Source organism: Hippocampus bargibanti, linkage group LG12 (genome assembly GCF_051943395.1).
Source record: "Hippocampus bargibanti isolate YZ-2025 linkage group LG12, ASM5194339v1, whole genome shotgun sequence".
In the NCBI taxonomy this organism is placed as follows: Eukaryota; Metazoa; Chordata; class Actinopteri; order Syngnathiformes; family Syngnathidae; genus Hippocampus; species Hippocampus bargibanti.
The window spans coordinates 748,580-771,376 of NC_142745.1; the positions used below are offsets into that span (position 1 = coordinate 748,580).

The 22,797-nt window shown below is 43.7% G+C and overlaps 2 protein-coding genes across 3 annotated transcripts; one reads left to right on the forward strand and one right to left on the reverse strand.

The window, feature by feature from the left end:
* Positions 1-85: 85 nt before the first annotated feature.
* On the reverse strand, positions 86-15,820 carry ppp4r1l (protein phosphatase 4, regulatory subunit 1-like). Of its 2 annotated transcripts, none has more exons than XM_089010864.1 (20): positions 15,577-15,820; positions 12,912-12,956; positions 12,017-12,146; positions 10,845-10,951; positions 10,144-10,286; positions 9,914-10,060; positions 8,741-8,848; positions 8,045-8,110; positions 7,677-7,835; positions 7,431-7,519; positions 6,379-6,866; positions 5,084-5,379; positions 4,923-4,997; positions 4,344-4,529; positions 3,600-3,761; positions 3,354-3,454; positions 3,152-3,272; positions 2,885-3,019; positions 1,814-1,955; positions 86-1,296 (listed from the first exon to the last, which is right to left on the reverse strand). In XM_089010864.1, exons 1-20 carry the CDS (start codon positions 15,581-15,583, stop codon positions 1,148-1,150), a joined length of 2,856 nt encoding a protein of 951 aa, XP_088866990.1. In that variant the 5' UTR covers positions 15,584-15,820; the 3' UTR covers positions 86-1,147. The 2 variants fall into 2 exon arrangements, with proteins under 2 accessions (XP_088866990.1, XP_088866989.1); XM_089010863.1 differs by having other exon boundaries at positions 7,416-7,519.
* A 95-nt stretch (positions 15,821-15,915) lies between these two features.
* On the forward strand, positions 15,916-22,584 carry rab22a (RAB22A, member RAS oncogene family). The gene is made up of 8 exons (XM_089010870.1): positions 15,916-16,215; positions 16,767-16,846; positions 17,043-17,124; positions 18,064-18,135; positions 18,624-18,730; positions 19,750-19,859; positions 20,397-20,502; positions 21,340-22,584. The coding sequence occupies exons 1-7, from the start codon at positions 16,180-16,182 to the stop codon at positions 20,492-20,494; spliced, it is 585 nt and encodes a 194-aa protein (XP_088866996.1). The 5' UTR covers positions 15,916-16,179; the 3' UTR covers positions 20,495-20,502; positions 21,340-22,584.
* The last annotated feature ends 213 nt before the right edge of the window (positions 22,585-22,797 follow it).

Genomic DNA, 22,797 nt, shown 5'->3' on the forward strand with positions numbered 1-22,797 from the left:
TTCTAACATGCCTGTTTCTCAAGGTCGCTAATGTCTACAAATGTCTGTAGTGGAAAAATATCTCATCAGTAAAACACGGGAAAAACAAATTTCATCATTTTAATTACAGAGTACTAAAAATAACATGACATAAAAGGTCTTTTAAAAAGAAACCATTGAATATTACAAAGGTCTGCAAATCTTGTAAAGTTAGGATATAAAATCTTTGAAACAGTGGTGCATAATTGAGAAGAAAAATAATTTCCAATAAAATGTACAGTATATATTAACTGTTCTACTACGTAAAAAAAATGGAGATGGACAACATAAAACTCTTGACATACGAGATGAGCCGCCGCCGCCATGATTGCGACATGTACATGCACAAAATTAGCTCTCAAGTTAAGTCAATGAAGGTAATCATGAAAGAGGAAATAACAAAAAAAGACGTCTACAAATGACAAGGACCGACAAGGGCGCCTCAATATCAAACTGGCCTTGGTTCCATCATGTCATAATTTATCCGCAGGTTTTAAAAATGGAGGAAGAAGCCTTCAACGCCACAAAGGGAGTGGACAGAGTATGAGCTCGCTGTGCTAACTGTACAAGCGCTCAATCAGATCCACTGAGAGCCCACAGGAGAGACTAGACACGCAAAAAGGGGATTTTGGAGGGTGGGGGAGGATGTTGAAAATTGTGAGGATGCTTTTTAATCGGCTAGCCTGACGGAGGGCGGGCGGCCGTGTCCCGGAGGTATTTCGTCAACGTCACATTTTTTCTTTGTTTTGGTAAACTGAGGAGTTTGGGTCAGAAATGGCGGCAAGTAGCTTGAGTCCCCCTGAGTTAGTGCGAGCGTCAAAGACTCAAGGCAGATAGACGCCAACTCTTCCATTAAGATACCCCAAGAAGGAGCCCAGAAATACCCCCCCCCCCCCAAAAAAAAAAAAAAAAAATGGAAGAAAAAAAATGACTTTAATGCTAAGCACGCGCTTAGCGTTGGAGAGTCAAGCTTGTTAGTGCGGAGAAGAGGAAAAAAAAACAACTCAATTGAGTCCTGCTCATTTCCTGAAAACTTCTCTTGGGTGTGGCATCCCACCACGGGAGGGTGTGTGGCTCCCATTCGGGTGTGCTGGTAAAGAAGAGCGCGGGTGGCGGGACGTTCCGGAAGCTAAATGATGGGGGCTGTTTCCATAGTCAGGCTTTTGCTGGGGTCCAGGCTGGCGAAGAAGCGGACGTCCCTGTCCTTGTCCGACTGGAGCGCCAGCAAGGTTTCCTCCAGCTCGTCCGACAAGGCGCAGCCCGCCTCTTTGAAGTAAGCTGAACGCAACACGAGGGCGAGAGGGTGATTGACATAGACAGGTTAGCTTAGCTTAGCACGAGCAATGAAGAGCGACAATCGGCGCCTCGTTTACCCTCCACACTCCAAAATGTCTGCCTTAAAAGTGCTATTTTGAAATTCGACGCTATTACAGAGAAGACGAAGCGCACAATATTTCTTCCATGTGTCTACTTCAACAAATGTCTTTATCTGTATGTTTCTAATGTGCCGCAACGGCTCTGTGATCATTCCCTTTAGCCACTGAATTGCAATCATGAACTCATTCCCTGCCAGATGAGGTGCAAAAATGTGTCCACTCCAGTGCCAGGGTTGTTGTCATTGTCACTCCAATTCCAGGACTCACACAATATCGACTTTTAGGACAACATAAACATTCAATGCAGCGTTGGAAACCTTAACCTGTCTTCTTTTCATCAGAAAAAAAAGAGTTAATTCCCTAAGCGATATGGGTCTGGAGTTATGTGAACTTGAAATGAGGGCGGCTGTCCAAAATACCTTTCTCCATGACGCTGTGTCGCAGGGCCTTGGCCACCAGCACGCGCACGTTGGCCACCGGGTCGGACGACAGGCTTAGCAGGCTGGGCAGGAGGTGCTGGCTGAACTGATCCATGGGCATGCAGTCCTCCTCCACCACCGCCTGCAACCGCCAACCAACTTACATTTCAGCATCATCATCATCATCATCATCATCCATGTCATTTCTAAGCGCCTTTCAAAACTCTCAAGGTCACTTTACAGTCACAGGATCGGTTTTTCTGTGGGTGAGCAGTGGCAGACACACGCGCCAGCGTTGACTCAAGCCGGAAGTAACTCAAATAGATAGAAAGCTAGCTAGCTAATATATAGCTAATAGATGGCTATCCACATAGCTAGCTAGTTGTTTGAACCTCATTCTGTCTCCTTGTTAACTGTTACAAATCAGCTTGATAGCTATATAGCTAATAGATAGCTAGCTAGCCAGCTCGATAGCAAATAGCGAGCTGGATATGTTACAATTCCACAAAAAAAGATACACTTTAAGGCTGTAAAGTGCTGCGTGATTCAGACAACAACCCTCCTGATGCTGCTTGATTACCTGTTTATTTATTTACGTATTTATTACCCCTCCAGTAATCATCAGCGACGTCTTTATCCCCAGCATTTATAAGCGCATGAGGAGGCCAAGACGCCGCCTTTTTCAAGAACACGATTTATCAATTAGCTGTCAGTGTTGGCTTTTCTCAGTAGCCTTTCAAGCCACTTTTAGGGTTTGTGCTTCCACGTCCAAATCATGCTTTGAAAGAAAGAAGGTCAAGTTAGGTTTTCAAATGCTATCTAGCTAGCTACCTAGCTAGCCATTTGCTATCTGTCTGGCTAGCTATCTAACTCGGTATCTATTAGCTGACTGGCTTTCTATCTATTTGAGTCACTTCCGGGGTTGAGCGAACGCTGGCGTGTGACGCCGCCGCTGCTCACCCACAGAAAAACTCATCCTGTGACTTTAAAGTGACCTTGAGAGTTTTGAAAGGCGCTTAGAAATGACATGGATTATGATGATGATGATGATTTGGATGGCAAATGACTCACTTGGCAGATGAAGGCGAAGGCTTGTCGTCCCACCCACTTGGGACAGTGGCAGAACCTGACGGTCAGCACGCTGATGAAGTTCACAGCGAGATCATCAGCGCCGCTCGAGTACAATTTCTGGAGGATCTCCACAACCTGACAACAAGACAGCGGAACACACACCATGATGTCCTATTTAGGACACAAGGACCGTCCAGTCGATCCATTTATCAAACCGCGAAAGCAAAGAGCCTTGACAGTTCCGGTGGCAAAAAAAAAGTGACGTACCAGCTTGTAGGAAATCCACCTGACTTCCGAGACCTTATCAGAGCAGAGCGTGAGCGCGATCTGCCTGAGGTAGTCGTAGACGTCGTAGTGGCTGTACAACTCGATGATCAGGATCAGCTGCCTAGAAGGGAAGCGGCAGAGCAAAGGAAGGAAGGAGGTTGATTCTCCACGCTTGGAAATGTCAGCGAATCAACAAACTCACTCGGCCAGCTCGTATCGGAACCTCCAGTTGCGACTGTTGTCCGTCACCATGAACTCCTGCAGCTGGTACAAGTATTCTCTCCTCTTGTCCGCATTGAGCAACTGGAACCACAACAGCAACACGTCGGAGAACTTTACAATAGTTGAGTCAGCCAAGACGACATGCGCGTGAGGCAAAAAGTTGGTGAGCTAAAGCGTTCGTAAGCTGAGGTATCACTGTCTCCCCGATGGAGGGCTCCAGTCATACCTTGAGGAAGTCGTAAAGGTGCTTGAGGACACCAATGCGGACTTCGTCCAGGTCCTTGAGAAAGCCGTTAAAGATGGGAACCAGATCGGCAGCCGTCAGCTGATCGCCCAGGATGACCGCCAGTTCGTGGATGGAGAACGCTAGCGTGCGCCGCACTTTCCACTGCGTGGGACGAGGCAGACGCTTTAATAACTTGGAAATCACACTCAACACTCCAGCCAAAACATCTGGACTTTGCGGCAAGATAATCCTCCGAAAGAGCACCAGTATTGCGTTAAAACGATAAAACTGAAGTCGGCAGTTATGAGGTCATCATATTTGAGCAACTACAGGAATCTCTTGCTACTTCACGGCTTGATTATCGCGGTTTTGATGCATCGCGGATGTTTTTTTTTTTTTCAGGTTCCCAGCGCTGACGTCGATCAATGACAGCATGATATCCCATAATTTACAGCCACGTGGATTGGTTGCGCATCTTCTCAGCCCCGCCTCTGTCTTATCACAAGGGGTCTTATGATATAACTCTATTTCGCTGATTTTCGTCTATTGCTTGTGGTTCTGGTCCCCATGGACAGCGTAAAACGGGGGATGGCGGCTGTAATTCATTTGGAACCACATGGCACTCTATTCTAAAGAAGAGGAACAAAAATGGATAGTTTGTGTCACTAACTCGCTGACTATTTACCAGTGAACAGGCTGTGAAATGATTCAATCCATTTATTCATCCCGTTTCTTTGCACCTACCTGCACGTCGGTGGCCAGCGTTTCGTAGGTGTCCTTGAGGCAGTGCCAGTTCTGTCGGCCCAGAGTGAGCGCCACGCCCGGCAGGCTGAAGGCGCAGTGCTTGGCAATCTCCGTGTCCACCGTCTGAGCCCGCGCCGGGTCCGTCATGGAGAGGTATTGATCCAGCAGCTGCTGGGGGATAACATTCTGCGGGCCGACAAGACGCGTTAATAAGAATAATGACAACATTTGATTGATAAGCACCTTTCAAAACTCTCAAGGTCACTGTACAGTCACAGGATAAGATTGTTTGCGGGTGAGCAACCCACACTCAACCCGGAGGTAACTCAAATAGATAGAAAGCTAACTAGCCAATAGATAGGTAATAGCTAGCCAGCTAAAAAGCTAGCCAGTCAGCCAGATAGCTATACAGTATAGCTAGCTAGATAGCTGGCTAGGGAGCTAGACAGCAAATAGATAGAAAATTGCTAGCTAGCAAGAAAGCTAGCTAGTCACACTGCTGATTTCGTAGCACAGTTAGCAAATGTTGGAGCCGTGATGGCCAATCACCATCAAATGAAAAGAAATGGAAGCACCGACCTGGATTTTCGGCTTATCTTTACACTCCGAATCATCTTTGCCCTCTTCGTCCACACTTTCGATGAGTTCAGAGACCTGAAGAACAACCAACGGGGATTAAGGGGACGCCTTTCCATTTCCATTTCCATGTTCATCTTCATCTTAAAGGATCTGAGTGATACCAGAAGCGGGGAGTCAGGCGGAGAGGCCCGGGCATCCTCCGGGGGTTCCGTCTGTGTCTCCGCGTCTCCTTGCTCCTGGACCGGACACGTTTCGTTGACAGGGTGGCTCTCGGGCGCTTGCTCCTCCTCGGTAAGAACCTCGTCGGCTTGGGACCGAACCTCCGCCGATTTGCTTTCGCCGAGCGGGCCGTCGCCATCGGCGTCGGCCTCGGCCGGCTGGTTTTCCGTCGGGCTGTCGTCGGACGGGCTGTCGAGCTGAGCCGCTTTCAGAGCCGCGGATAAGACTTGGACTTGAGCTAGGAGGGAACGGCAGAGCTCAGTCGGCATGGCAACACAAAGCAGTTTTCCCCACATTCTTCAGTGAAGCTTGCTGACACGATATCAGGAATAAACGGGGCCAGGACGGCTTCAATTGGGAAACGGCAGACTCTGATAATGCATCTGGGAAATTAAAAAAGGCGTCCAGTTGGCCCTTTGTGTCTAAACAAGGGGCCACATTGGAAAAGGGAAAGTATACAAAACAGATTGAAATAAACCAAAATACATTCATTGGAGCATGTTGTTTTGAAATTCCAAATGAAAAAACAAAACAATATTTGAGTCAAAATCTATGTTTCTAAAAGAGTCAAAGTCAAAGATAAACTACAAACATTTTGAGCGACTACACAATCAACCCTGTGCTATTTTGAGATTCGACGACAAAAAGAACAGATTTAGCACAATATTTCTCACATGTGTCGGCATTTCTTTGCTTTTAATATTCCCAATGTGCTGCAACAGCTCTGAAATCATTCCCGTTAGCCACTAAATTGCAATCATGAATGGCCGTTTGCTGCAACAAATTCCGCAGACTTATTCGAAAAAAGATTTGTTTGTTGCCTCATTTTAACATCTTTTACTCAAGTTCTAACCTCCCATGTTGGATGTAAATACTGCAATGCACCATGGGTAAATGAATATTCGATTAGCCCTTTTCGACAGTTTCCGGCAGAGTGCGGAAAAAGCCCAAAATATCCTCGACCGCGACTTTGGAACGCAGCGAAACAAATGCGGGGTGATTACGGTTAGATATCGCTAAGGCGACCAAAGTCAAAACCTCTGAAGCAAAACAAACACTTTTCAATTGTGTGTTTCTTTAGCTATTTTAACAGAAGGATCACGTAGCAATATGCGCTAATCGTAATGGATTAGCTTGCGGTGGTGCTGGCACAGTGGCGTTCCAAAATGGCTCAATGGCCGCCCCACACGCATCCCCGATAACTCATCGTTGCTCCACACGCTGCGCACGGACTCACCTTGGACATCGGGGTCATCCATGTGCGGCAGCAAACAGTCCAAGACCATCTGGATCTGGTCGCTGGTGCTTTTACCGGGCTTGGCCTTGGAATCGGGAAGACTTTGGAAATCCTCTTCTGCTTTTGACTCCTCCCCTTTCTCTTCCTCCTCCTCGCCTTCCTCCTTCTTGTCAATCATGTCCCCCATTTGACAGCTTAGCAGTTCCAGTTCGCCGCTGATGTCCGGCAGAGGAGGCCTCCAAAAATGGAAGGAGTTGAAGTCGTCATCCGCCGCCGTGGCGTCTTTGGCGTTCCTGCCGTTGTTGTCGAGCGCCTCTCCGTGAGCCAAGCCGTGGCCGTCGCGGTGGTCGTAGTTCATGTCCTCGGCCGCCGGCACGTGCTCGGGCGAGGGCGTGGCACGGCCATCTTGGTTGGGAGGCGTGTGAGCCGTGCTTCGTTCCGTGCGGCGGCTGATGTCGGCGCAATTGAGGGAGTTCAAGGAGCAGTCGCTGGAATGACAAATTAAAGGATGCTAAAAGGTTCCCAAACATTCATCTGTCGAGTGCAAATGTTCAAACTTATCCGCTTCGTAAGTGCAGGATATATTCAAGGATGTGTTTTTCCTCCATAATTCGCCAATTTTTGATTTTTTTCTTTAATTGCACCATGCTGTCTTATGGGGGGTTCTAATTGATATGCGTCTGGAGTTATCTGAGCTTGAAATGAGGGCGGCTGTCCAAAACAATGCAATGCATACATACATACATACATACATATTGGTTTATGTAGCGCTTGAACAATAGTTGAAGCTGGAACAAAGCGCTAACATGGAAAAAAAAGAAATTAATATGTATTGTCTTGTAAACCTAGCCACTTTCTTCTTTGTATTTTCCAACAGCCTGACTGCCCTTTGGTACAACGCTACCTCTCATAGGTCTGTTGTGGTACTACATTATTCATTTCAAGTACACAACATAAAAGGACATACATAATGATTGGTTTCACGCCACGTGAGAAGTTCAGAGGTTACAAATCGGTATGTGTGTTCCCTGCTTTACCCGTCTGACGTGCACCTGGTAACATCGAAGTGGAGGCCTGCGCTGGTTGGGTTGGCGAAAGTGGAGATGAAACGGCCCAGAGACTGAAAAGCAGCCTGTCGCACCTAAATCAAAATATTGAACGCACATTTTAGTCGCTATTTTGCTTGAATGCACATTTTTTTGTGATCTAAAATGTCATTCAATACAGTTTATCTAATTCAGTAGTTGGTTTTCTTATGTATACACACACACACGGTAAGAGTGTGTTTTCCATCTTACCCAGCGGGACTGGTCGCTGATGAGGCTGATGAAGAGCGGCGACAACTTTGCACGTCGCACCTCAGGCGACGTAGAATTGGAGACCATCATGAAGCACTCGGCGCAGGCTTTCCTGATGCCCCACAGGCTGTCCGAGCACAGGTCGAAGAACTTGGGAATCTAGGTTAGAACCCGTCAAGAACGTGATTTGTAGACACACTATTTGGTCTCTGCCAGCCATCAAGTGTGAAACGAAACCAGAAAATATCTTTTGTTTCTATTTTGACTGATATTCATCATCAAGAATGCGCATACTCAAATGTATAATCATTAAATTGTAAATGCACAAAATCAAATGGGCAAGGGGGGGTTGTTTTAAAATTCCTTACCAGTAGTTTTTCGGTGGCCTCCTGACCCACAATTGAACAAAACTCTCCAAAATTGGCTGCACAGACCTTTAAACGTAAACAAAAAATAAAAGAATAAATATTTGCATGAGTACATTTCAAAACTGGCACCTGTCAGTGGGGATTGAAAGCTTCCACAGGGATTTGGGCCTCTAAATTCCAAATTAACTCATTCGCTGCCATTCCCGAATATATTTGGGAATTGAAAAGTGTGACGTGGAGCGCTTTTTCCAAATTTGTTCGGGTTTTGGTTTTTCTTACGGGGGAGCCGATAAAGCGCTGGCCATGGCCGCTGGCAATGTTTTTTTTTTCCTTTCCACAAGGGGGCAGCATTTCCCTTTTTTCTACATTGGAGCTTTGTTCCAGCTTCAGCTGTTGTTAAAGCGCTATATAAACCAATCTGTATGAATTGCATTGTATTTTGGAAATCCCTTATTTCAAGCTCATATAACTCCAGACCCATATCATTTAGGAATTAACTCTTTTTCTGATGAAAGAAGAGAGTCTAAGGTTTCTGACACTGTATTGAATGTTTATATAGTCCTAAAACTCAATACTCTGCGTTTCCTGCAATTTGAGTGAAAATGACGAAAACCCTGGCACTGGAATGGACACTTTTTTTGCACATCGTCTGGCAGTGACTGAGTTAAAATGTAAAAACCAAAATGTGTTAATTACCTTGCGCACTTGAAAGAGTCTGGCGTCACTACACAGGTCGCAGAATCGTGGCAGTAAGAGTTGCTCCACCGTGTCTTTGCTCAGCATGGTCACCACTTTACACATGATCTGAACACACACACGCAAAGGCACAACGTGGCTCAAGATGTGCTGAGGCCTCCGCAGTAGAAAACGTTTTCCAGGAAAATGGATATGAAAGCGCATATCCACAAAAATCACGAGCCACAGAAAGTGCCAGAAGCGATCGGAAAACGAGGTCTGCTTCTGTGTGGGCGGGCGTAGGCTAAGTGAACTGTTCAAAGCTCGTCGTCTTATATACAGTTGGAAAGAAAAGCCACTCAAAAAGTGCAGACGCTTTCACAGACAGTTACCGGAACAGCCAACCCGAGCTCACAACACAGAAAACTGTACACCCTTTAAAGGACAACCGACACCTCCGGACAAATTGCGTCCATAATTTGTAAAATCGCTTCAAATCACTTCTACTGAGCGCATTTGACAAAGATTCCACCGCATATAGCTATATGTTACGCTTTAAGACTTGCGCTGAATATTCAGGAAGTCTTGTTTTCCAGTTGATGACGATGCCTTAAGTGACGTCACGGAGGGAACGCCCCGGACCGAGAAAGCCACACACAATGCATTTTGGGTACTTTTTTTCCTCTGAAAACACTGTGATAATGGCGAAATAAATAACGTGACGGTGAATCGTTGTGTGTCGCAGCCAATTGCGGTAACGCGCATAAAGAAGGTGTAAGTTGACACAAATTCCCAGCGGACAAATCAGCCCATTTCCAACGGAGCTTGTGCGCCATCTTGTGCATTTTCTGGGCGCTACATTGGAGTCCAGACACCTCGAATTGATACGGAAGGACTTCTTGAATCGATTGAAAACATTTATGCTTTCCTCTTTAGAACTATTTGAATCATACACTTGAAGTCATTTTTATTGGCGTTTTGCATTTCACGAAAAATATCATCCTGCGTGTTTTGAGTATTTTAGATGCTATAAAACGTTTTTCTGATGTCAGTTAGGAAACAAAAAAATGGTATGGGTTGTCCTTGAAGCAATTTTTTTCCTAACTATTACCACGTAAAAAAGAACATGAAAAAATACCGATGCAGCAAGTTACCTACAAACCTACAAACATGATTGTGCTCAAAATGACTCACAGCAACTGCCTCAATCTTGTAATCGTCGTCACTGCTGGGTTCGGTGAGGTCCAGCAGAACCGGACAAACTTTGGACTCCATATCGGCTTTTGAGATGAGGCCCTGCTCCAGCAGCACCAATAGTGCCGCCTGGCTCGTCTTTCGCACCTGGAAGATAAAGTAGAGAACAAAAGCATAAGCAAGGCTTTCTTGAGACACCGGGGAGGGGAAACAGTCGTTTGGAATCCGACCTGGTTGTTGGGATCGGTGAGGTATCGCACGACGATGGGGATTAAGTATCTGGAGAAAGCGGCGGGGAAGATGGGCCGACTTTCGTGGAGGAACATGGCGATGTTTGGGACCTGCTCCATTAGCTCGGCTCGCACCGTCGGCTCTGACGAGACACGTGTGTGCAATACTGTCAGCGTGTGAGCTTCGCACTTTGATTCATTCGCTGCCAGACCATGTGCAAAAATGTGTCCGCTCCAGTGCCAGGGTTTTTGTCATTGTCACTCCAATTCCAGGACCCACCGAATATTAACTTTGAGGACTACATAAACATTCAATTCAGCATAGGAAATCTTAGACTCTCTTCTTTCATCAGAACAAAAAGTTAATTCCTAAGTGATATGGGTGTGGAGTTAGCGGAGCTAGAAATGGGGGCGGCTGTCCAAAATACAATGCAATACATGCACATTGGTTTATGTAGCGCTTTAACAACAGCTGACGCTGTAACATGGACAAAAAGCAAATGCTGCCCCCTTGTGGCAGGGGAAAAATTGCTGAGGTCTGACCAGAGCTTTATCAGCACCCCCCGCAAGAAAAACCAAAACCCAAACAAATTGCTTTTCAATTCCCGAGAAAAATTTGGGAATGGCAGTTGAGATCCAAACGGCACGTGAAGTGAAGTACCGAAAGCAGTCAGTGTCTACAAAGGGGAAAAGGCGTGTACCTCCATCTTCTGACATTCTGGCAACCGTCTCCATGACACTGACGAAGTCATTTTCATTATCGCTGAACTCGGGGAGCACATCGAGGAGCCCGCGAGCCATGATTTGTCTGAAATGCAAGAGGGAAGTCGGATTAGTCAACCTGCCGACAGCTTTTGAGGGCATGGCGGTCTTGATACATTGCGCAGACGGACGGACGCTCATTGCGAACAGCTAAAACTTGTTGCACACAACAAAACTTGTTTTTGTGTCTGTTATTTTAGCTAACGTGCACGACACGAATAAGTTCATAACAACCGCTGGCTAATATTGTCGCTGCGAAGCCACATTCAGCCTGGAACAAACCTCAGTCTTATGTCAATACTCTGCTTATTGTGTGAAGCTTGCGCAAGTATGCGATGAGCCTTCACCTTGGAATGCAGAAATTCACTTAAAGGACAACCGACGCCTCCGGACAAGTTGTGTCCATCATTTGTAAAATGGCTTCAAATGACTTCTACTGAGCGTATTTGACAAAGATTCCACCGCAAATAGCTATGTTTGACCTTTTAAGACTCACGCTGAATATTACAGAAGTCTTGTTTTTGAGTTAGTGACGAGTCCTCACATCACGTCACTGAAGGAACGCCCCCTGACCGAGAAAGGACATACTGTCGCAGTCCTTTCATCACTTCAATGCATTTTGCGGTACTTTGTTTGGTCTGAAAACTTCGTGTTGGTCCATGTTGATGGCGAAATTAGAAGGAAAACACATAAATAACGTGATGGTGAATCGTTGTGTGTTGCATGTGTATGTTTAAGGCTTATTTAGTTGAAAATTATGTTTTATGCGGACCTGGGAACGGATTATTCTCATTTTAATGGTTTCTTATGGGAAATTAATGTTTGGAATAATCACTTTTTGCCTTACACACACTTTCTGGGAACCAAATAACTTCGTAAGCCAAGGTATCATTGTATAGAAACAGATAAACGTTTTCCAAATATAAGGCACACCACATATAAGGCGATACAATAGAGTCTGCTGACAGTAGTTGTGAGACCTGTTGTGATGTCACATATAAGGTGCACGGCCGTCTTTTGAAGAAATTCAAGGCTTTTGGGTGCGCCTTATACACCGGAAAATACGGTAGCTGATAAATGTTTTTTTTTTTCCTCACTTCTAAACTCTTACCTGTTAAAGACATTTTCACTGAAGGCGAACTTCTCTAGCCTCCCAAGTGGAGTCAGGTTGTCCTGGCCTGCGTCGAGGAAGGCCGTGATGCGGATGCTATCGCACTCTGAACCGTAGTCGTCAAATCCAACTAAAACATAGACAGCAAATAAAATTGCAAGACATTGCAAGAATAACCACCACTAAATGAAAAGTAAAACAATGTGGTAATAAAGTTGTGGTTTGTCAAGAAATACTGTACTTTCCAGTGTATAAGGCGCACTGGAGTAGAAGGTGCAATGAATGGTGTATTTTCAAATTCTACGGCTGGCACCGCAAGGCGCTAGCAGGCCGGCAACGCGTACGTAATTTTGGCCAGCCAGCCAGCCAGCCAGCCAGCTAACATCTCACTCTCGCACAGCAATCGACCGTGCGATGGCACCAAAAGGGGTTGGGGGGAGTTGCTGGTCATTTAGCCTCCGAGTCTCTCTTCAACATTTTGAATGGATTTCGACTTACGACCATTTTGACTTGACTTGACTGGACTAGAAGGCGCAGCTTCAACAAATGAAAAACATTTTCCAAATATGAAATATAATTTATAAAAGTTTTCCAAATATAAGGCACGCCACATTATATAAGGTGCGATAGTAGAGGCTGGGGTTACGGACAACTTCTTCTACAGGGGCAAATGGAGTCGGTGGCTCCTGAAATTAGTTGCGAGACCTGTTGAGGCTCAATATGACTTCATATATAAGGTGCACCTGTGTATAAGGCACAGGGTCATCTTTTGAAGAAAATCAAGGTGCGCCTTATACACCGGAAAATACGGTAGTCACATTACGTGAAGAGAAAGAATCAAACAATATTGTTCTTCTCATAGGACAACTTTTGTTTTGTGATGGCAAGTACTCACAATCGTCCAGATCGTCATGGCCATCTTCAAAGTATAAAGATAGACCTGGAAAGATAAAATATGTGAAGGGGGAAATCATTACAGAAACATGACTTCTTTTCCGGTCAAATTGGCGACATGGCCACAAGGTTTTCCCTCAAGTAAGAGAAGGCCAGGCAGAATAAATAAACAAAAGCATCATTTTGTGAACGCAAATTAAATTGTCGACGACCAGGCAGTAAACAAATTCGAAACCAAAAGCAGGAACAGGTATTTCTTTTATATTTAAAAAAAAAATCAATTTGATCCAGCCCAAAAGAGAGAGCAATAAATTACCCAGAGAAAGAGAAGCAGTACTAATAATACTTTCACCATATTATTGATTTTATGAGAGCGGAAATAGTTCACTTGAACCCGCCTGATACAGTTATTTCTCTGCAACAACAATGGGATTCCTGAATGTACCTGATTTGAGTCATAATTTATTATCCAAAAGTCTAAAAATGAAAACCTATTAAAATGAATATGATTTGGATCTCAATATAAACCATTACTAACTATTTTAAAGCAGTCCTTTCCATAAATGTGACACTCATGTTGACGTTACCACAGCAGAAGTCTTGCATTCGAGCGTGTGAGCTACATGACTTGGAATGTTAGTCACACTACGAGATGCCCTCTTATTCCGCCTAATTAACCGGTTTAAAATAACAGCGTCAGACGGTCTGTGATCATGACACATGGCGGAGCAGCCTGCTGAAATATTCATTTGGTGTGCAAGCTATTGAACTCTGATACTCACAGTACAAGTATAAAGGAGCTTTTGAAAGATCGATTCGATTGAAAAAAATGAGCGATTCTCAAAGTGTGGTACAGGATGGCGAGTTGTGCGCAGGCTCACCCTAAAACTATGGGAAAAAAATCACGCAAATAACTAGCCAAACTGTGCATGTTACAGTGACTTTATTTATTGTAGTGCACGATGCATGTGAAGTTAGTTGTATTTGACTTTTAAGGTACTAAAGCAGTCACATTTAATCTTTTCAAGTGTTTATTTAAGCAGCGTTTTTATTTAACTTGGATAGGATACATTTCAACTTAATATTTGTCAGGACTGGTATTTATTTTTCCCATATTATACAACCTGCATACAAAATTACCGTATTTTTCCATGTATAAGGCGTACCAGAGTATAAGGCGCATCTTCATTGAATGAAAAAAGCTATCCAAAAATAATATCTAAATACATCAAAGTTTTCCAAATACAGGTAAGATCCGACTTACGACCGAGTTCCGTTCCGCCCAAACGGTCATAAGTCAAAATGGTCGTAAGTCAAAATCCATTCAAAATGTTGAATCGAGACTCAGAGGCGAAATGCCTCGCAAACGCCTCCTCTCTGGTGCCATCACACGGTCGATTGCTGTGCGAGAGTGAGATGCTGGCCAAAATTACGTACGCGTTGCCGGCTTGCTCGCGCGTTGCGGTGCCAGGCGTAGAATTCAATTTTTAAAAATTGGGTCCGGAGGTCGTGGTCGTAAGTACGGGTGGTCGTAAGTCGGATACTACCTGTATAAGGCAAACCACATTCTAAGGCGCTATAGTAGAAGCTGAGGTTTACTGCTGACAGTAGTTGCGAGACCTTTTGTGGCTCAATATTACTTCACACAGAAGATGCACCTCCGCATAAGGCGCAGGTGTATCTTTTGAAGAAAATCAAGGCTTTTGGCTGGAAAATAGGGTACATAAGCCTTAACAATACCGACTCCCGGTTTTTATGAATAATGTTCCTGCCTAATTTTATTAATAACATGGGCATACAGCACTAGTGTATTATTATTATTCCTTGATGGAAGGAGGGATCCATTGCATACTAGTAAAGGAGATTAAGTTATCACAGCCACAATGCTCACACAAACGTATCCATATTCAAATATAAACTACTGAATACAATGTCAGAATGGAATAAAAATACATTAATATGTAAGATGAGTAAAAACAAACAAAAAGGATTTGTTCATTCGTTGCGTGATTTGACAAACGCGCGATTTGTGACGAAGAGAGCAGAAGGTGTGAAGAAAGGAAAGGTGTTTCTTTCCAGCTGGGAATGTGCTTCGAATAAAAAACAAGTCGCACAAGATTTGATATTTCAACGCGGGGAAACACTGCGTTGGGGGTCTTGACACTCTGTATGTTTTGTTTTGTTTAACCCCACTGAACTGTCGGTAAAATAAATGACGGCGTAAAATACTTGGCCTTGGCACGGGGCTTATTTGTGTATATTACTCATCTTGTTGTCTGAAAATGACTTTAGCATTCAAGCGAACGTTAGCTAGGTCAACACGCTAGCCTTTGCGAAGGCGACTACTAGCTGTTAAATTCATTCGAGAGAAGCGAATGTATTAGTTAGTGTTATTTTACGTGGATATCGCTACGTAGGGATTAGTTGTGGTGTCGCATGCCTCCACAATGTGAGTCATTTCGACATCCTCGGTCAGCTTTTGTTAGCCGATTGGCTATCATTCTTGCTAAGTTTGCTAACGGCATTCGATCCAGCGTTTTTACTCGCCACTTCCCCCCTATTGAAGCCCACCGCAAGCAATCGTAATGCGGCAAATTTAGTCGCCAAATCGTAGGGCTAAACGGCAAATACACACAAAAGATCGACTTCCACAGGGGGTTGATTACCTGCCATGTTTAGGGTCGGCTCGGCTCGGCTCAGCGGGCTGCCGTCCCGTATGGGCTGTCACCAGGAGCACAGCTGTCACTCAAAGAAATACACACACAAAAAAAGAAAAAGCACTTCCTGAATGTACTTCCTGCGGTCGGTCAACGTTGTTCGTTTGAAAACAGATTGCGATAATCAGCTTGGGTGCAAAGTCGACATAACTCTGAGCCGAGCGGGTAGAGAGGGAAGGGAAGGGAAGGGAGGGAAGGCTTCGTTCGGGGCTTTTGTGTTGGTGGGGATCTCAGTCAGCCTGACTAAAGACGCACCAAAAAAATGCTGGCCGTGTCACGTGACCGCGCTCCCTAGTTCCAAGATGGAGACCGGAGTGCGATGTGCTACTTTCGCTTTTTAGCTGGCCTGCTTTTCGCAATTAAATCGTCTCACCATGGCCAACAAGGTCCTTTAGCTAACTCTCAGTTACTTCTTTACTTGTGACCACCCCCGACGGAGTGAACAGGTGTCGCCTTGAAAAACATTGAAGAGAAGTTCGCTCAAGGAGGAGAGGTGGGGGAAAAAACAACATTGCCAATGAAGATCAAGTAAATGTAAATCAGGAAGCAGTCATGGCCTTAAGAGAGTTAAAAGTTTGTCTTCTGGGGGTAAGTCATCAGATATTCTTTTTCATCAACGCTCCACTATTTCCATGTGTTGTTGTACTTGCCTTCTAAAATGGACTTCGTCGGTTTATGCTAATCTTAGTAGATCGATGCAATCCCCATCTAATTGTCGATATCTATTATGAATGCAAGTATTCACAAGTCACAAAAGTGGCAAAGCACAGGAGTTTGCGAATTACTTATTTTGCTGTTTATAGATTTTTACCTTCCCGTTAAACTTGCATTTTGAAAAGTACGCAAGTAGAAACGGGCAGATACTTGTTGCAATTTTAAATAAAACGTGGACACCCAAAAAATACGATCAAGTAAAAAAAAAGTAACGATTTTTCATTTTTCAATGTTTATTGCATGTTAATACGAATTCCTTATGTGTAATTAAATAGGCTAATCAAGCATAGCGCAATTTTCTGAGAATGATTCTAAATTACAGTCATTTCAATTGATCACAAGTACTTCCAGAAAGCAGTAGGCAGAGGACACCCTGAACCGGTTGTCAGCCTACACAAATTCTACTTTTTGTATTTTCTCCGTAGGACACTGGTGTCGGCAAGTCAAGTATCGTGTGGAGATTTGTCGAAGACAGCTTTGATCCAAACATCAACCCAACTATTGGGTAAGTTGTACTGTAGTACATAGTACAGTACATGTTTCCTCTGTATTCTATTTCGGATTGTGATTGATACTGATTTTTCCCTTGAGTTAATCATTGGCTTGCACCTCGTCACGAAGTCCATTTTGAATCATCAAACAGTTGAAATCCTGAAATCAGGCTTCTATTTTCTTCTGTGTGTTTTGTCATGTATCGCCAGGGCATCTTTTATGACCAAGACGGCGCAATACCAAAATGAACTGCACAAGTTCCTCATTTGGGACACGGCAGGACAAGAACGGGTTTGTCTCTTTCACTTGCAGCCTTGCTAGTTTTATCCAATGAAATGAGTCCGGATTCCATCTCGTCTTCAGCCGCGTGCGTGTTTGCATGCAATGAGTATTGGGTCTTCACCTACCCCTGTTCAAATGGAAAGTTTTCAAAATGGAAATTAAAAGGGGAAAGACAAATCATTTCATCAACGCCGTTATTTGAAATGATAAAAAAAAAACGTATATATTGATAGGTATGTAAGCACTCCACTTTAAAATCACTAAACACACGCTTGCACATTTTGGATGGGCTGACTTGGAAAAGTGCAACTCTGCGTTATTTCCAGCAGGGGGCAACATTTCCTTTTCTGAGAGTCAAACAGAAATTGATTCGCTGAATAAATCAGAATCAGAATCAGAATCATCTTTATTGCCAAGTATGTAGAACACACAAGGAATTTGTTTCCGGTAGAACACGCTGCACTAGTATCGTGACAAAAGTGATTAGTTAGTCTTCTTCGCCATACACAGAAGGGACGAAACTCATGTTAAAAATTCGTTTCTTAATTGTCTTTTCAAAGACAACCAAGAAGAAGGTACCTCTCTCTCATTTGATTCTTGTTTTATTTGGACTTGCCATTTCTGCACATGCCTTTCTCTTTCTTGTCCCGCTGTGGCCCCTCCGTTGTCCTCTCCTCTGATCGTGCACCTCACCTTTTATCGTCCTTCTCTTCCTTGGGGGATTTATCTTCTTTACGGTCGTCAGCTGCAGTTAAGATAATAAGAGAGGAGGATGAAACCCAACCTCTGTCCTTAGAGCATCGTGCGTCACAATTCCCGGTCGAGGTAGTAGAGGAAAAATGAATAGCAGTCCAGCTATATACTAGTGATTTTAGCTCCCCGGCATATACACAAATATGATAGATTTGTCTGTCTTTTCATGGATTTTCTTCTTGTTGTCTCCCATAGTTTCGAGCTCTGGCACCAATGTACTACAGAGGCTCCGCAGCGGCCATCATTGTTTATGACATCACGAAAGAGGTATTGCTTCCGTTCTCGTGCAGGGAGTGTAGTTTCTTCTTGATTGATTTCTGTCAATAACACTTGGATTTATTGACCAAATGATCCAGTAGGTGTGTGGCTGTTTGTTCTGAACCATGAAAAGATCGACGTACTTGGCAGTGGCACATCCTTCCCACAGTTTTTGTTTGTATTTCTGTGGAAGGAAAGATTGAAGCTTTACCAAAGCCTTAATTTCATCTGTCTGTAAACTATAAAGTTTCAGCTAGCAGCCAATTATCCTAGCTTAGCAAAAACAACTGGAAACAGGAGGGAAACTGCCGGCTTGGCTTTCTCCACCGACGCCAGATTTCACAGCGCTGGTGACTATGCAACGCTTGCGTGTGTTTAAAAAAACTGACGGGAGCAATGGCGGTCTTTTGAGTGTTTGCTTTTTAACAATAGGAGCTCAGATACCCGTAGAATAAGGCCGTCAATGTGCAATACATCGTGTTTTCTCCTGCCGGCAGGAGTCCTTCCAAACTTTGAAAAACTGGGTAAAGGAGCTGCGTCAACATGGCCCCCCCAATATCGTGGTGGCGGTCGCCGGCAACAAATGTGATCTGTCGGACGCCAGGTGAGGACGCCTTTGAGAAAAGGGAAAAATCCAGTCTAGGCATAACGTACCCCCAAACGACGGCCTGTTTTGAATATTTGTCTCAAGTGGAAGTAGAAATGTTAGCTGAAAATAGTGGGCGAAAGGCCCTTGCACCCGCATACTTGCCAACGAAACTATGGTTTTTATTGTCCCATTCCGGGTTAATCATGAAAATGAGGGGTTCCAATCAAAACAATTAATCCAAAATCGCCAAAATACTAAGTACTCTACTCGACGTTAATTCAAAACATGAGAACGGGCGATCGACACAGTGCTAGCTGTTAGCTTCCGTTAGATGAATTGTGCATGCGCGTGGCACGGATCTTTCCTGGAATCGAGACTCAAGGGTAGTTAGCATCGTTTTTATCATTGTCGTGCGATGGCATCTGCCGGACAAAAATCAACCAAAAGTGACAAAAGGCAAAGAATGACGCCAGTTTGAGTTTCATACCATTCAACCTTGGCTAATAGCTGCCTTTATAAATGATTACAATTCCCATATGAAAGTTGTAGTATGCCGTACAATATTTACAATGATAAATAAACGATAACAAGCGGAAATTTCAGACCGGTCACTGCGCCTGGACCCCGGCGTATTACTCGGCTTTTCTGCTTTCATAAGTTTGTTGTCAAACGTTCTAACTTTTGTCTGATCTTGTTAGAGAATCCCTATTATGTATGTACATTTTTAGATTAATGTGCAAGCGATTAAAACAAATGTGAATTTTGGGCGAAGATGAGAAGAAAGTCAAGAGAATAATAATCAGCAATTCCAGGCTCGCCTTCTGCTTATCAGTTACCCATTAATATTTTCTGAACAGTGAAATACTCCTTAAACATCAACAACATTTCTCAAGCTTTAGGAGACTGTGTGTGTGTGTGTGTGTGTGTGTGTGTGTGTGTGTGTGTGTGTGTGTGTGTGTGTGTGTGTGTGTGTGTGTGTGTGTGTGTGTACGTGTGTGTTGAAACATAACCATTTTGGCACGCACCGTTTGCAGGGAAGTGTTGGAGAAGGACGCCAAGGACTACGCTGACTCCATCCATGCCATATTTGTCGAGACCAGTGCCAAGAACGCCATTAACATCAACGAGGTGTTTAGAGAGATAAGTGAGTATTCCTTCAGACTTGCAGAGAACAAAAAGACCACGAATGCAGCACATTAGCGATAATACCAATTGTGAGTCAGGGCCCAATCTCAGGACAATTAACTCATTGACTGCCATTGACTGCGCAAAAAATGTGTCCACTCCAGTGTAAGGGGTTTAGTCATTGTCACTCAAATTCCAGAGTTTTAGGATGACATAATCATTCAATGCAGCGTAACAAACCTTAGACTTTCTTCTTTCATCAGAAAAAGAGTTAATTCCTAAATGATATGGGCCTGGAGTTATATGAGCTGAAAATGAGGGCGGCTCTCCAAAATACAATGCAATACATCCATATTGGTTTATATACTGTAGTGCTCTAACAACAGCTGAAGCTGAAAAAAAAGCACTAACATGGAAAAGGGGGGAATTCTGCCCCCTTGTGGAAAAGAAAGAAACATTGCCAGAGGCCATGGCCAGCACTTTATCAGCACCTAAACCATTTTTGTCCCCGTGTAATTACCACGTTATAAATTGACGTGTGTGTTTCTCCTCACAGGTAAGCGGATTCCCATCATAGAGGGTGCCAGGGGAACATCAGGAAAAGGTGTCAAACTGGGACGGCAAGAATCAGAGTCTCAGCGGACATGCTGCTGATGATGCCGGTGATTATTTGTCACGTTTTCCTCATTCTTCCATTTTACTGCCACAATATGGATTTTGGAAGCGATGGTAAAAAAGCCTTCAAATAAGTTTTATCATCGCCCGCTCATAAGGCGTGTGAGAGTGATTATTTTTGATCGTTGCTTAAATTATTGGCTTTCATTATTGTTTCTCACCATCAAGACATAAAACATCTCTTACATCTGTGCAAACCGTCATTTCGGATGATCCATTCTTCTCTAAACATCCAATGCAGCGTAAGAAACCTTACACTCTGTTCTTGCATCGGAAAAAAATGAGTTAATTCCTAAGTTATATGGGTCTGGAGTTATCTGAGCTTGAAATGGGGGCGACTGTACAAAAGGCAAATGCTGTCCCCTCGTGGAAGGGGAAAAAACATTGCCAGAGGTCTAACCAGCGCTTTATCAGCACCCTGTGTGTATTTTATTCCACAGAACCATATATGTGGATGGTATGATAAACAATGAGTTCTCATCTGTGTTTCTGCTTGATATGGCGTGCAATTTATGATTTTGATTGATATTGACAGTCAGAATCAACCATTCTTCAGTACAGACATTCTTTTAGGGTTTGTATTTACCTCAATTAAAATTTGTTCTCAAAATACACCGTTGATATACATTTGGGCAGAGTAACAATTAAAGGACAACCGACGTCACTTTTTTCTTTCTTAACTGACATCAGAAAAACGTTTGATAGCATCTAAAATACACAAAACACGCAGGCTGATATTTTTAGTCAAATGCAAAACACCAATCAAAATGACTTCAAGCGTCCAAAATGTGCACAAAATTGAGATGCGAATTTTGCATTTTCAGAAAGTCCCGCCCCCTTGTTTGTGGCGTCACCCCAAGACGTCTTGCCTTGCTGGAGAATCAAAACAATGGCTTCAGATTCGGAGAATATGCTTTCTTGTTACTCATCCAGTTATGAATATGATTCAAATAGTTCTGAAGAGCAAAGCATACATGTTTGCAATCAATCAAAGAATTTCTCATTTTGAGGCAACATTGGGAGGAAATGTATCACCAAAAAGGAGGCAGAAAATGGCGACCAAGCTCCGTGTAAGGAATTAATCAGCCCGTTTCCACAGGCTGATTAATTCCTTACATGGAGCTTTTTCGCCCTCTTCTGCTTCTTTTTTGGTCCTACACGAGGTTTTCAGACCAACCAAGTACAGCCGAAGGCATTGACGTGATGGAAGGACTGCTACAATGTGTCCTTTTTTCGGTCAGGGGCGTTCCTTCAGTGACGTAGGGTGAGGACTCGTCACCAACTCAAAAACAAGACTTCCGGAATATTCGGCGCCAGTCTTAAAACGTGAAATCTAGCTATATGCACTGGAATCTTTGTCAAATACGCTCAGTAGAAGTCATTTGAAGCCATTTTACAAATGATGGACACAACTTGTCCGGAGACATCGGTTGTCCTTTAATTCTGTCCAGTTAGGGAGAAGTTGAGCTGTGTGTGCCACGGTTGCATTAAATACAACAGCAAAAGTCTTGGGCTGGTCCCGGGACCATGATTGGTCATTGTTATGTACAGTATTTTCGACTTCATATGGCATTGCATTGCACAAAAATGAAATGACTATAATCTGTGACAACGTGAAGCATATACACTTTTGATCGTATCAGCATTTTCATTGTGGTAACTATATTTGCCTTTTCAGTGTGTTACATATACTGACCGACTGCGACGAGATGCCTGAAAAAAAAACTTGTATGTATGAGTAGTGTGTTTCCTAATGTGTGTACAAAGGGAATTGTCATTTTATTGGCTAATAAAAGGTTGACAACCAAATATCTTTGTTTCACTCTCACACAAAAAGGTTGATATAAACATTGTATATTTGTTTCACTCTCACATACTCAATGTTTAAAGTTGTTTTCTTTTTTGGGGTTGTTTGTAATGCTAGCCATGAAACCGGGATGGAAGGAGACATTACACTCTTATATCTATTCGCTATCTAGATGTTAGATGTTAGCTAGCTAGCTAGCTGGCTACCTTGCTACATATCTATTTGCTAACTAGCTATCTAGCTGGCTACCTAACTAGCTATCTCTTTGCTATCTATATGCTAGCTATTAGCTATCTAGCTGGTTAGCTATTAGCTATCTAGCTATCTATTATCTATGTAACTGCCTATTAGCCAGCTAGCTAACTTTCTATCTATTTGAGTTATTCCAGGTTGAGTGAACGCTGGCGCGTGTGGCTGCCGCTGCTCACCCGCAGAAAAAGTGATCCTGTGACTAAAGTGACCTTGAGAGTTTTGA

Excerpts from the sequence above, each read along its gene's own strand:
- ppp4r1l (XM_089010863.1), bottom strand. Across the intron at positions 7,836-8,044 it reads AGGCCACCGAAAAACTACTG|ATTCCCAAGTTCTTCGACCT; the intron begins GTAAGGAATTTT and ends GTTCTAACCTAG. Across the intron at positions 7,520-7,676 it reads TCAGCGACCAGTCCCGCTGG|GTGCGACAGGCTGCTTTTCA; the intron begins GTAAGATGGAAA and ends ATTTTGATTTAG.
- rab22a (XM_089010870.1), top strand. The coding sequence starts at position 16,180 with ATGGCCTTAAGAGAGTTAAAAGTTTGTCTTCTGGGG. Across the intron at positions 16,847-17,042 it reads AACATCAACCCAACTATTGG|GGCATCTTTTATGACCAAGA; the intron begins GTAAGTTGTACT and ends ATGTATCGCCAG. Across the intron at positions 18,731-19,749 it reads TGTGATCTGTCGGACGCCAG|GGAAGTGTTGGAGAAGGACG; the intron begins GTGAGGACGCCT and ends CACCGTTTGCAG.